We start from the raw sequence: 15,098 nt of genomic DNA, 5'->3' as shown, positions 1-15,098 counted from the left end.
TCATGTATAGAAGTGTCTTTCTGAGCACACTTGTAAACCAATTTTCATAAATTATATAATCAACTTATATTTACTCAGCAATAACTACCAATTCATTTTTATATATACGAGCATTTACGGTATGTTACGGAAAGTTTCGACAGACGGTTTATACACCGTAGAACTGATCTGATTTTATGTAAACCAGTGGAGAAGAAAAAAATCTGTACTGAAACCTCAGAGAAGGAAAAGAAATCTGCACATAAACAAATCATAGAAGAAAACACAGAGGAGGATTCTTAGCGGTCACATTATAGGGGTGCAGCATTACAGGATATGCCCAGAACCAGATGTCTAACCTAATGCAACCCCCGCAACATCGATATACACAGGAATCACACAACACCCTGAAAAGAAAGATATATACAACAGCCTCACTCCATCTGGGCAACTGGATGGGGGATGTGCAGAGAAGGCAGCATTAAAGGGGTATCCCCATCTCCAAGATCCTATCCCAATATGTAGTAACAATAATAATATCAGCAAATATCTCCAATTAGAAATGTAGTCTAGTTCTTCTGATTCACTATATCAATAACCCTATGTGCAGGGATTGGCAGTAGCCTAAGTATCCATGGTTACCTTAGCTACTGCAATGCCCTGCACATAGGGTAAGTGACAAAGCGAATCAGACCTGCAGACCAAGTTCTCTAACAATTATCAGGTCCATGGAATTGTGATCGTCAACCTTGGTAACAGCAAGTGTCAAAATCTGCCTACAGCATCCCCACGGGAGACCACTGCTGATAATTGCTAGCCATTTACTTACCATAATAGATGTAAAATCACGTGATGCACAGGCTCCTAGGATGGCAGCTCCTACAAGAACAGACTCCACTTCTTTGGATAAGATAACTGGAAGACCTGCACATGATAAACATGGCTCTCAGCAAAAGTGTATCTTATTATACAAATACTCCTCAGCATTTATATTGCAACACTAAGAAGGAAAAGTTGTGGAATTATGGAAATCACAGGATGACTTGCAACTCATGGAATAATGGAAACGACATTCCATGACTTATTCTCTTGGAGAATATATAAGGATTAAATGATCTTATCCAATAAAAACAACCTAAATGAGTAGCCACAAACAGCCTGCATTCTCAGTGATGTCACCGCTCTCTAGTGATGGATAGGCTGCATTCTCAGTGATGTCACCGCTCTCTAGTGAATGGATAGGCTGCATCCTCAGTGATGTCACGGCTCTCTAGTGAATGGATAGGCTGCATTCTCAGTGATGTCACTGCTCTCTAGTGATGGATAGGCTGCATTCTCAGTGATGTCACCGCTCTCTAGTGATGGATAGGCTGCATTCTCAGTGATGTCACCGCTCTCTAGTGATGGATAGGCTGCATTCTCAGTGATGTCACCGCTCTCTAGTGATGGATAGGCTGCATTCTCAGTGATGTCACCGCTCTCTAGTGATGGATAGGCTGCATTCTCAGTGATGTCACCGCTCTCTAGTGATGGATAGGCTGCATCCTCAGTGATGTCACCGCTCTCTAGTGAATGGATAGGCTGCATTCTCAGTGATGTCACTGCTCTCTAGTGATGGATAGGCTGCATTCTCAGTGATGTCACCGCTCTTTAGTGATGGATAGGCTGCATTCTCAGTGATGTCACCGCTCTCTAGTGAATGGATAGGCTGCATCCTCAGTGATGTCACCGCTCTCTAGTGATGGATAGGCTGCATTCTCAGTGATGTCACCGCTCTCTAGTGAATGGATAGGCTGCATTCTCAGTGATGTCACCGCTCTCTAGTGAATGGATAGGCTGCATCCTCAGTGATGTCACCGCTCTCTAGTGATGGATAGGCTGCATTCTCAGTGATGTCACTGCTCTCTAGTGAATGGATAGGCTGCAGTCTCAGTGATGCCACCGCTCTCTAGTGAGGGATAGGCTGCAGTCTCAGTGATGCCACCGCTCTCTAGTGAGGGATAGGCTGCATTCTCAGTGATGTCACTGCTCTCTAGTGATGGATAGGCTGCATTCTCAGTGATGTCACTGCTCTCTAGTGATGAATAGGCTGCAGTCTCAGTGATGCCACCGCTCTCTAGTGAGGGATAGGCTGCATTCTCAGTGATGTCACTGCTCTCTAGTGATGGATAGGCTGCATTCTCAGTGATGTCACTGCTCTCTAGTGATGAATAGGCTGCATTCTCAGTGATGTCACCGCTCTCTAGTGAGGGATAGGCTGCATTCTCAGTGATGTCACTGCTCTCTAGTGAATGGATAGGCTGCATTCTCAGTGATGTCACCACTCTCTAGTGATGGATGGGCTGCATTCTCAGTGATGTCACTGCTCTCTAGTGATGGATAGGCTGCATTCTCAGTGATGTCTCTGCTCTCTAGTGATGGATAGGATGCAGTCTCAGTGATGTCACTGATGTCAGAAAGAGAATTGGAGGGATCCAATGGCTGGATATCCTTAAAGACAAAAATGTCCAGGAAGGATGGGAAATCTTGAAAAATGAAATTCTCAAAGCACAGTTGTTAACAATTCCGAAAAGAGGGAAGAATAGGAAGCAGTTAAGGAAACCAGGATGGATGAACACAGAACTTAAGCACATGCTAAAAAGGAAGAAAAAAATGTTTATAAAATGGAAAGAGGGAGGCATATCTAAAGAAGAATATAATGCTGTCTGCAGAACCTGCAGGGCACAAATCAGATTATCTAAAGCTGAAAATGAATTGAGGCTTGCAAGAGATGTCAAAAGCAATAATAAAGGATCTTGGGGATATGTCAAAAGTAAAAGAAAAGTCAAAGATGCTATAGGATTTTTACAGGATGAAAATGATGAAATGGTAAGACAGGATGTTGAGAAGGCTGAACTTTTAAATTCCTATTTTGCATCTGTTTTCTCTCAGAAACGAAATGTAACATCAACTGTTATTCACTGTCCTATTAAGGGAATAGAAGAATCCAGGATATCTATAAACAGAAAGATAGTGAGGAAACACTTAGCTAGCCTAAATGAATTCAAGTCTCCAGGTCCAGATGAATTACACCCCAGAGTACTGAAGGAGATAGCAGAAGAAATTTTTGAACCCCTCTCTATAATCTTTGAAAATTCTTGGAGAACAGGAGAAGTGCCAGAAGACTGGAGAAGAGCAAATGTTGTTCCTATCTTCAAAAAGGGGAAGAAGGTGGACCCAGGCAACTATAGGCCGGTGAGTCTGACTTCTATACCAGGAAAGATCTTTGAACAAATTATTAAACAACATGTATGTCAATACCTGGATAAGAATGAAGTGATTAAACAGAGTCAGCATGGGTTTGTAACTAATAAGTCATGTCAGACTAACTTAATTTCCTTCTATGACGGTATCACTGATTGGGTGGATCAAGGAAATGCTGTAGATATAGTATATCTTGACTTCAGCAAAGCATTTGACAAAGTCTCTCATACAATCCTTATTGAAAAAATGATTAAGTATGGAATGGACAAGGCAACTGTTAGGTGGATTCATAACTGGCTTAGTGATCGGACCCAAAGAGTGGTCGTAAATGGCTGCACATCCAGTTGGAAGAATGTCTCAAGTGGGGTACCACAGGGCTCTGTCCTGGGCCCTGTATTGTTCAACATCTTTATCAACGATTTAGATGAAGGAATTGAGGGTAAACTGATTAAATTTGCTGATGACACAAAGCTAGGAGGGATAGCTAATACTAGAGAAGAGAGAGGGAGGATTCAAAAAGATTTAAATAAACTGGAGAAGTGGGCAGCAACTAACAGAATGGTTTTTAACAGGGAGAAATGCAAAGTACTACATCTGGGCAATAAAAATGGAAAAAGCATATATAGAATGGGAGGAATAGGGCTAAGTGACAGCACATGTGAAAAAGACTTGGGTATACTAATAGATCACAGACTGAATATGAGTCAACAGTGTGATGCAGCAGCAAAAAAGGCAAATGCAATTCTAGGATGTATTAACAGAAGCATACAGTCTAGATCACGTGAAGTCATTATTTCCCTCTACTCCTCTTTGGTCAGACCTCATCTGGAATATTGTGTCCAGTTTTGGGCACCACATTTTAAAAAAGACATCAACAAACTGGAGCAAGTTCAGAAAAGAGCGACCAGAATGGTGACCGGTCTGCAAACCCTGTCTTATGAGGAAAGGTTGCAGGATTTGGGAATGTTTAGTTTGCAAAAGAGAAGACTGAGAGGAGACTTAATAGCTGTCTACAAATATCTAAAGGGCTGTCACATTGTAGAAGGATCAACTTTATTCTCATTTGCACAAGGAAAGACTAGAAGCAATGGGATGAAACTGAATGGGAGGAGACACAGATTAGATATTAGAAAAAACTTTTTGACAGTTAGAGTGATCAATGAGTGGAACAGGCTGCCACGAGAAGTGGTGAGTTCTCATTCAATGGAAGTCTTCAAACAGAGGCTGGACAGACATCTGACTGGGATGATTTAGCGAATCCTGCTTTGAGCAGGGGGTTGGACCAGATGGCCCAGGAGGTCCCTTCCAACTCTACGATTCTATGATTCTATGATTCTCTAGTGATGGATAGGCTGCATTCTCAGTGATGTCACCACTTTCTAGTGAATGGATAGGCTGCATTCTCAGTGATGTCACCGCTCTCTAGTGAATGAATAGGAAAACGTATATCTCCACAGAGATCCAAGCTTCAGAAACTGCTAGCTCTGTAGAAACTGTTTGGGTAAGAATTCAAAGAGAGAAGATCAAAAAGGACACTATTGTAGGCGTTTACTATAGGCAACTTGGACTGACTGAAGATATGGATGAACTCTTTTTACATCAGATGTCTCTTTTCTTAAAAAGGTATGACATAGTGATCATGTGAGATTTTAACTATCCAGATAGAAGAGAGAATAAGGCTGGTTCCACACTTGCGTTTTTTGCGCTGCGTGCGCATACATGCTCATGTGCAATGCGCCCCTATGTTTAACATGGGCGCGCATTGTCTAGCGTTTGTATTCGTTTTTGTGCGCATGCATTTTTTACAGTGTGCGCCTATGCGCGCCGGACGCACCCTGTTGCATTTTTGGTGCGCCCAACCTGTGTGGAAAAAAATGCATGCGCACAAATGCGCACGAAATGCTCAAAAACCACATTACAGTCTATGGGAATGCGGATGTGCGCATGGACATGCGCACGTCAGCGTTTAAAAACGCATGCGTTTTTAGAGTAAAAATGGTTAACAGGCATGCGCAAAAAATAAGCAAACGCATACAAAACGCTTGATGTGTTTTTTGTATGCTTTTGCACTGCGCACGGAGCGCAGCGCAAAAAAACGCTAGTGTGAAAGTAGCCTAAGAACATCTGCAGTCTTGGAACTAATTCTTAGTAGGAAATGGTTGAGGAAGTAAAGGTGGCTGGGAATTTAGGAGGCAGCGATCATACTATCCTCGAATTTTGGATTGCAAGAGGAGGAAGACCAGCGAGGAGGAAGACTTTAAGGCCGGGGTCACACTGGCGAGGAATACGGGAGAGTGAGAGGCGCAAAAAGCACGCATTAGACACGGACAAATGATTCTCTATGGGGTCCCTCGCACCAGCCGTATATTTCTCCTCAGTATCCTACGCTCCGTGCCACTCGTAGCATGCTGCGATTGTCAGCGTACTACGCCCGTAGTATGCCAATGCAAGTCTATGGGTGCGCAAAAAATACGGATTACACACGGACCACACGTGTGACTTGCGAGAAATACGCACCAGGTGTCTTTTAGCAAAGCCGGCAATTCAGTGCGCTATACAGTAAACTCACACTGACAGGTTTAATAAAGAAATGAAAGAATAGATATACACACATAGAATACATAGAATGCGCATATATATATATATATATATATATATATATATATATGTGTGTGTCTATATCTATTCTTTCATTTCTTTATTAAAACTGTCATAGGGCTCCATTATATGTCCATTTTGCAAGCCTGCGAGAAAATCTCACCATACGGATGCCATACGGATTCCATACGGATGCTGACATGCGCAAAATACGCGACCACACCTTGATTACGGATGACATACGGAGCACTGTTTACGGGTCTGTCATCCATATTACGCATGTAAAATACTGGCCGTATTTTGCGCAGGTTAGTGTGACTCCAGCCTAACCTTGGACTTCAGAAAGGCAGATTTTAATGGACTCAAAAACAGGGTAGGAAAGGTGTAATGGCTGGATGTTCTAAAGGACAGAATTTTCCAAGATGGATGGGAGACTTTGCTGAATCAAATTCTCAATGCACAATCAGTAACATTTCTGAAAAGAAGGAAGAATTGGAAGCATTTAAAGAGACCAGGGTGGATGAACACAGAACTTAATCATTTGCTTAAAAGGAAAAAAGAAATCTACAGTATATCAAATGGAAATGGGGGGGGGGGGATATCTAAAAAAGAATATAAAGCTGTTTGCAGGGAATGCAGGGCAAGAGTTTGAAGAACTACAGCCAGTAATGAAGTGAGGCTTGCAAGGGAGACCAAAAGCAGTAAAAAAGGATCTGGATTTATGTCAAAAGCAAAAGAAAAGTAAAAGATACTATAGAATTTTTACAGGATGAAAAGGGTGAAGCGGTCAAAAATGATGTTGAGAAGGGTGAACTTTTAAATTCCTATTTTGCATCTGTGTTCTCAAAGAAAGCAATTGAAATATCAATTGATCTTCACGGTGCCATCGAAGGAATAAAAGAATTCACACGATTTATAAACAGAGATGGTGAGGGAACACTGAGCTAATTTACATGAATTTAAATTTCTTGGTCCAGATGAATTACATCCTAGGGTACTGAAAGAGTTGGCATAGGAAATTTCAGAACCACTAGCCAGAATCTTTGAAAAATCCTGAAAAACAGGAGATGGTCCAGAAGATTGGAGAAGGACAAATGTTGTCCCTATCTTCAAAAAAGGAAAGAAGATGGAGTCAGGAAATTACAGGCCAGTGAGCCTAAAGGGCCTGTCACACTAAGCGATATCGCTAGCAATATCGCTATAACGTCACTGGTTTTGTGACGTTATAGCGAAATTGCTAGCGATATCGCTGTGTCTGATACTTACCTCCGACCGGCTCCCCCGCTGGTTATCGCTGATCGCGCGAGAACGTCCTGGGCCGTTTCTTGTCGTCAGCTTCTAGTGGCGCAGACGAGCGACGCGTGGACACAGGCGGGAGGATGTCAGGATCGCCTCGTCTGACAGGTAAGTAGCGGCCCCCGACCACTGCTATGTCGCTGGTGAGATCTGCCTGTGTGGCAGCTCACTAGCGACCACTTAGCGATGCACCAGCGATCCTGACGTCGTCATATCGCTGGTCGGGATCGCTGGTGCATCGCTAAGTGTGACAGTACCTTTACTTCTATTCCAGGAAAGATATTTTAACAAACTATTAAACAACATGTATGTAAGTACTTGGATAAGAATACAGTAATTAACCAGAGCCAGCATGGGTTTGTAGCAAACAAGTCATGCTAGACTAATCTAATTTCCTTCTATGATGGAATCAGTGACTGGGTGGATCAGGGAAAAGTGGTAGATATAGTATATCTCGATTTCAGCAAAGCATTTGATAAAGTATCTCATACTATCTTATTGAAAAAATAACTAAGTATGGGATTGACAAGGTTATATTTAGGTAGATTCATATTTGGCTCAGTGATCATAATCAAAGAATGGAAATAAATGGTTGCATATCCAATTGGAAAAGTGTTTCAAATGGGGTACGACAAGGCTCTGTCCTGGCCCCAGTGTTATTCAACATTTTTATAAATGATCTTGATAAGGGAACTGTAAGTGAGCTAATCAAATTTGCAGACGATGCAAAGCTAGGAGGGATAGCTAAGGGCCCCATTACATTTAGCGATGCACCAGCGATCCCGACCACGATACGACCCGGTCAGGATCACTTCTGCATCGCTAAATGGTCGCTAGTGAGCTGCCAAACAGGCAGATCTCACTAGCGACGCAGCGATGCTCGGCGGTCGTTACTTACCTGTCAGACGCGGCGAGGGTGACGTCTTCCGTCTGCGTCCATGGCTCGCTCGTCGGCGCCAGCAGGAAGCCAACGACGAGAAAACGGCCCAGGACGTTCTCGCGCGATCAGCGATAACCAGCGGGGGAGCCGGTCAGAGGTAAGTATCACATGTAGGGATATTGCTAGCAATATCGCTGCTGCGTCACAAAATCGGTGATGCTTTAGCGATATTGCAAGCGATATCGCTATGTGTAAAGGCCCATAACACTAGAAAAGACAGAGACAGGATTTAGAAGGATCTAGATAAGCTTGAACAATGGGCAGTGACTAATAGAATGGTATTTAACAGGGAGAAATACAAGATTCTACAACTGGGCAAGAAAAACAAAAATTATATTTAGAGAATGGGAGGAATAGAACTAAGCGAAAGCACGTATGAAAAAAACTTGGGTATAGTAATAGATCAGGGGTCCCCAACCGCCGGTCCTTGGCCCAGCACCGGGCCGCTGCAGTGCCCTTGCCGGTCCGCGGACACAAGGGGAGCCAGGGGCGGTCAGTGGCGTAGCGGGGGCTGGGGCGGCGTGTGTAGCGGCGGCAGGGAGCGATCCAAGCAGCTCCACTGCCTGCAAGAGGGAATAGCAGGAGCGGAGCTGCAAGGACCCGTCCAGCTTCCTGCCCGCCGCCCGCGCTTCCTGTCTCTGACACAGAGAGGAGCGCGGCCGCTGCTGTGTCAGAGCGAGGAAGCGCGGGCGGCGGGCAGGTGAGAGGAGAGAGGTGGTGTCTGTGTGTGTATGTATAGTGTGTGTGTATGTATAATGTGTGTGTACGTATAATATGTGTGTGTGTGTGTGTGTGTGTGTGTATGTGTGTATGTATGTATGTGTATGTGTATATGTGTGTGTGTGTGTGTGTGTGTGTGTGTGTGTGTGTGTATGTATGTATGTATGTATGTATGTATGTATGTATGTGTGTGTGTGTGTGTGTTGGTCTGTGTTTGTGTAGCCTGGCCCTGGAGGAGATGGGGACATGAGGAGAAGGCCATGAGGGAAGTGATGGAGAGACAGCAGTGATGGGGTGAAGGCAATGATGGGGAGAGGGGAGGGATGGGGTGAAGGCAATGATGGGGAGAGGGGAGTGATGGGCTGAAGGCAATGATGGGGAGAAGGGGGTGAAGGCAATGATGGGGAGAGGGGAGTGATGGGGTGAAGGCAATGATGGGGAGAAGGGAGTGATGGGGTGAAGGCAATGATGGGGAGAAGGGAGTGATGGGGTGAAGGCAATGATGGGGAGAAGGGAGTGATGGGGTGAAGGGAGTGATGGGGTGAAGGTAATGATGGGGAGAGGGGAGTGATGGGGAGAGGGGAGTGATGGGGAGAAGGCAATGATGGGGAGAGGGGAGTGATGGGCTGAAGGCAATGATGGGGAGAAGGGAGTGATGGGGTGAAGGCAATGATGGGGAGAGGGGAGTGATGGGCTGAAGGCAATGATGGGGAGAAGGGAGTGATGGGGTGAAGGCAATGATGGGGAGAGGGGAGTGATGGGGTGAAGGCAATGATGGGGAGAAGGGAGTGATGGGGTGAAGGCAATGATGGGGAGAGGGGAGTGATGGGGAGAAGGCAATGATGGGGTGAAGGCAATGATGGGGAGAGGGGAGTGATGGGGTGAAGGCAATGATGGGGAGAAGGGAGTGATGGGGTGAAGGCAATGATGGGGAGAAGGGATTGATGGGGTGAAGGCAATGATGGGGAGAAGGGAGTGATGTGGTGAAAGTAATGATGGGGTGAGGGGAGTGATGGGGAGAAGGGAGTGATGGGGAGAAGACAATGATGGGGAGAGGGGAGTGATGGGCTGAAGGCAATGATGGGGTGAAGGCAATGATGGGGAGAGGGGAGTGATGGGGTGAAGGCAATGATGGGGAGAGGGGAGTGATGGGGTGAAGGCAATGATGGGGAGAAGGGGGTGATGGAGCACTCATTCAAAACCTATGGTGAGTTGAGTCACATTATAAATGTTATTTAATTATGGGCAGCACGGTGGCTCAGTGGTTAGCTGCAAGGCTGCAGCGCTGGGGTCCTGGGTTCGAATCCCACCAAGGACAACATCTGCAAGGAGTTTGTATGTTCTCCCCGTGTTTGCGTGGGTTTCCTCCGGGCACTCCGGTTTCCTCCCACACTCCAAAGACATACTGATAGGGAATTTAGATTGTGAGCCCCATCGGGGACAGTGATGAAAATGTGTGCAAACTGTAAAGCGCTGCGGAACATGTTAGCGCTATACAAAAATAAAAGATTATTATTAAGTATGCACTGCTACACTACAACGGTGTCCATAGCCCTGCCCCCTTATGACCAAAGCCCCGCCCCTGCCACACCTCCATCCCCGCCCTGCCGGGCCATGGAAGAATGGTCTTGCTTGAAACTGGTGCAAAAAAGGTTGGGGACCACTGTAATAGATCATAGACTGCACGTGAGTTAACAGTGTGATGCAGCTGTTAACAAGGCAAACACAGTTCTAGGATGTATTACGAGAAGCATAGAGTCTCGATCACGTGAAGTCATTATTTCCCTCTACTCCTCCTTGGTCACACCTCATCTGGGATACTGTGTCCAGTTCTGGGCACCACATTTTTAAAAAGACATTGAAAAACTGGATCAAGTTCAGAGAAGAGCTACCAGAATGGTGAGCGGACTGCAAAGTATGTCCTACGAGGAACGGTTAAAGTATCTGGGAATGTTTAGCTTGCAAAAATAGAAGGCTAAGAGGAGACTTAATAGCTACCAACAAATAACTGAAGGGATGTCACAGTGTAGAGGAATCATCCTTATTCTCATTTGTACATGGAAACATGAGAAGCAATGGGATGAAACTGAAATGGAGAAGATACAGATTAGATATTAGAAAAAAAAAACAATTTTGACAGTGAGGGTGATCAATGAGTGGAACAGACTGCCACGAGAGGTGGCGAGTTCTCCTTCAATGGAAGTCTTCAAACAGAGCCTGGAAAGACATCTGTCTGAGATGGTTTAGTGATTATTGCATTGAGCAGAGGGTTGGACACGATGATGGTCCCTTCCAACTCTAACATTCTAGGATTCTATGATATTGCTTAATTTTACTACCATATTACCCTCACTGCCAGACATTATTCATCTCTGTAAATACCCCATGAGTCATTGCACAGCAACCAAAGGAGAATTAAACCAAGAAAATCACACGGAAGCAACCTCTAATGAATTCCAAAAACTAATTGAAAGACCTTTAACCTGTCAGATAATGACATCATTCTGGAGAAAGGAGCACTATAGGACGCTATTCAGATGTAGGTGGCACCATATAAATCACTTGTGACTACAAACAATGTCCCTGATTATGGCCAACAATGTCCTGTCAGATGTCTGTTCTTTGATGTCCCATGCCTGAAATAAAGAGAAGCTCTGATACAGATCTGTGTATTGTGGTAGTTGGAACACAGACTTATAATGGAAATAAATGTCCAGGATTTCTGTACATGAGGAAACATTAGATTTAGTTTTTCTGGGTATTGAGCCCTCTGAGTGCAGCTAATGGTCTGAAAGGGCTCAGGTGTAGTCAATTATGCAGTCCTACAGAGTCCTGAGATGGCTTTTAATGTGGTCATACATACAATGGGTTCTACAAGTGTTCTGTAAGACTGACTATAATTTAAGCCATAAACTAGTGTAAATATGTACAGCACCATGGAATCAATGGTGCGATATAAATAAATAATAATAATAATAAATATTACAATTTTGGTGCACTGGCAGCCCACAATAATCCAAATTTAGTAAGAAGTGTGCACCTAGTACCATATTGGTGCATCTTATACCAGCAATCTTTTTACTACCGTTCTATAAATCGATAGTCTCAGTAAATTATTCATTTGTATTATACCATCTCAGCTTGTTGTCATTATGTATAGGAATGGTCTTATGTAATGTTCATACTATTTATAATAGGATTTTGTTATAGTCGTATGAAGAATGTGAACGGTCACTGACCCACCACACTGATGGACTATAGGGTCCCTCGTTGTTCATCATGGTTAATGTCATTTTGGAGCTGCATGCCAGACTCTGAATGCAAATGTTAAAAGCCAAAATGGCACAATGGATCCCAATGATCGCTAATGAACACCATTGATGTACAATGGGATCCTTCCAAGCTTTAGAGAATTTTAATAGCAAGTACAGTGACAATCCCCAATTCAAATCTGAAAGCCTGCATCCACATTAGATGGTGAAAGAAGTCAAATCAACCAACTTCTGAGTAACCAGTAGAGTATCTGATGTGTATGGGGCCATAGGAATTTCAGCAGATGATCCTTTTATTTTTAGGAGAGATAAGCTGCTGCCAAAGGTGTCTGTCAGTGACTTTCTCCTCTTTCCCCACTGAAAACATATGAATAATCATGGGGGAGTCAGGAGAGATAGCTACCGGCTAAGCGATCTTCATCCCATGTGTGTGAGTGTGACCACAGAATTTTAAGCTGCCGTTATTTCTTGCTCATAGATCATTGTCTGCAAAAATTTGCTCTAACAATCCTAAAAGTTATGGGAACAGGACTGTATTGAAACATTGAAGAGTTCCATTCCCTGACAGCAAGGAGATATCTTGAAATCAAATAGGAATCAAAGATCTATGTGATTATTGTTATGCTGTAATGTCTATTGTCTTTACAAGTCCCCTCTATAATGTAAAGTGCTGCGGAATATGTTGGCGCTATAGAAATAAAAGTATTATTATTATTATTATTATTGACAAAAGTATATTAATGGGTTTCAGAACTGTTTACTAGGTTGCATTACCTACCTGGCAATCTGCAAATTAGGGAATCGGTAAATCAGAAAACTTCTAATTCTCTATTCAAATCAAATTTAGGCCGTAAAAATCCACGTCTCCTCTCTCCCCCCCACACACTATTTAAACATCTATGCATGATTGCACTCTGGGCCTGTACGTGTGTCCTACAGATGGTGGGAGAATCGAGCTGGAAAATATGCCAATGGTGTTATTCCAAAAAAGCTTCTTATTGCAGCCAGAGACTGAATATACAATGTATCACTGGCAGGAAACTTTTCATGTTTCCATGGCATTCAGTAAACTCTGTAGTAACTTGTAACATAAAACAGAGAGAAACATTTGCTGCTGATAAACTTTGACTTTTCTCCAAAGGCCGAGAAGAAAACAAAAACAAGGGATTCCCCGTTCTGGAGAGATACATATCTGCAGGGTGTGATCACTGCCCGATTCTGGAATGTTTGAACAAGGTATCACAGCAACAAGCAAAATAGTTTCCACTTCGCTGTATAAATTCCACTGGACGGAGCAGATTCCAGCAGATGGTGACACGTGGGGAGCAGATAACACAACTGATAAGGGTCAGGGTGAAAACAGAGTCAAATAGTTGTCAAACTTATACGTAAAGAAGGTTGTATCGAACTAGAAACAAATTCTGGAAACAGCGCCACCCCTCATTTATAGGCTGTGTCTGGTATTGCAGCTCGATTGTAGTAAAGTAAAAACAGACTCTGGAAGTAGACAAGAGCGCTGTTGTTTCTTTAAGACAGAAAAAGTTTTTTCTTAACTCCTTTAAAGACTGCAGATCACACAGGGATTGGCACAAAACTTTCCAAGGTTTCCGCTGACAGCTTGTAGATATAATGTAGAACTGTGGCCAAGAAGGAGAGCTCTAGGGGGTTCAGAGGTCACACCCATGCCCTGAACTTTGGGGCCCATCTGCCACATAAGAACACTTCAGTATTATACATGGAAAGTCAGGGGTTTGTTACAGATTTTCCAATTTGGCTTTGGTGTCTTAAATAGGTATCCCAACATTAGACATTTATGTGCAGACACCTGATGAGACGAGGTGTTGGACCCTCATTCTCTGTATACCATAGGTATGAACCCCACAGGTGGGTCCTGCAGCTTTCAAACATTTATGAAACACTACATTACATAAGTTGTCACATGAAAATAAATTATACCACCTAAGTATAAATAAGATCCTATGGATCGGTGATTTCTACCTCTGACTGCAAAACAAGACAGGTTTTCCAAGCAGGACACTAGGAAGGCTGAATCACAACCAAGTATGCTTCAGCTCCTGCTGCTATCTCAGCAACTTTGGTGTTCAGGAGTCATTTAATAGGAAGCGGGATGACATCCCAGTGGGAACTGCTATGGGAACCATGTTGGCTGTCACTTAAATTTCCCTGATTGAATCATACAAGGGAAAATAAATGTTGATAACTTTTTTTGAGCTTTTTGGTCCTGTGTTTTGGGAATTTTTTTAAGTGCATTGACTTACCAGTAATGTCAGCATGCATCTGCACAAACAGGGGGTTCTTACTGAGCCCCCCACATAGAAACAAACTGCTGATATTGTGGCCAGAAGATTTCATTGTATCCAAGATGTGTCTAGTTCCCAACTACAAACAAAGAGAAAAAAAGTTTACTGAGAATGGATTGAGGTGAGTAAGCAAAGAAAGCCTAGGGAGTGGAGTAAGATGAGTAGGAGAAGAGTGTATGGAATAAAGAGAAGTGAGATGTGTGTTGAGTAAGAGGAGGGAGTGTGTGAAATAAGAGGAATCAGTGGAGTAAGTGCAGTAAGAGGAGTGAAGCATAGGGAGTGGAGTATGATGAATGAGGGGAGTGTGTGTAGTAACAGGAGAAGAGTGTTTGGAGTAAGAAAATTGAGGGGAGTGTGTAGAGAAAGAGGAGAAGAGTGTGTGTGGAGTAAGTAGACCGAAGGGAGTATGTGGAGTAAGATGAGTAAACGGGTGTCTAGAGTAAGATGAGAATAGTGTGTGGAGTAAGAGAATTGAGGGGAGTGTGTGGAGAAAGAAGAGGAGTGTGGGGATTGTGTGGAGTAAGAGAAGTAAGAGCAGTGTATAGAGTAATAGGAATAAGGGGAGTGTGTGGAGTAAGAGGACTAAGGAGAGTGTATGGAGTAAGAGGAGAAGAGTGTGTGGAGTAAGAGGAGTGAAAGAAGTGTGTGGAGTAATAGGAGTAAGGGGACTGTATGGAGTAATAAGAGTTAGGGGAGTGTATCAAGGAAAAGGAGTAAGGGGAGTGTGTG

The 15,098-nt window shown here is 43.6% G+C and overlaps 1 protein-coding gene across 9 annotated transcripts in view; it reads right to left on the bottom strand.

The window, feature by feature from the left end:
* Positions 1–15,098, bottom strand: part of FGGY (FGGY carbohydrate kinase domain containing) — a 366,153-nt gene that overhangs the window by 70,220 nt on the left and 280,835 nt on the right. For 8 of the 9 annotated variants that reach the window (XM_073544587.1, XM_073544585.1, XM_073544588.1 and 5 more), the window contains 2 exons: positions 14,328–14,448; positions 809–903 (listed from right to left, as the gene is read on the bottom strand). In XM_073544587.1, the coding sequence (XP_073400688.1) occupies positions 809–903; positions 14,328–14,448 (216 nt within the window). The remainder of the gene's footprint in view (positions 1–808; positions 904–14,327; positions 14,449–15,098) is intronic. The other variant, XM_073544590.1, reaches the window with a different exon arrangement.

Source organism: Dendrobates tinctorius, unplaced genomic scaffold (genome assembly GCF_039654945.1).
Source record: "Dendrobates tinctorius isolate UK_male_01 unplaced genomic scaffold, ASM3965494v1 ptg000138l, whole genome shotgun sequence".
NCBI lineage: Eukaryota > Metazoa > Chordata > Amphibia > Anura > Dendrobatidae > Dendrobates > Dendrobates tinctorius.
This window is presented reverse-complemented; position numbering and strand designations above follow the sequence as displayed.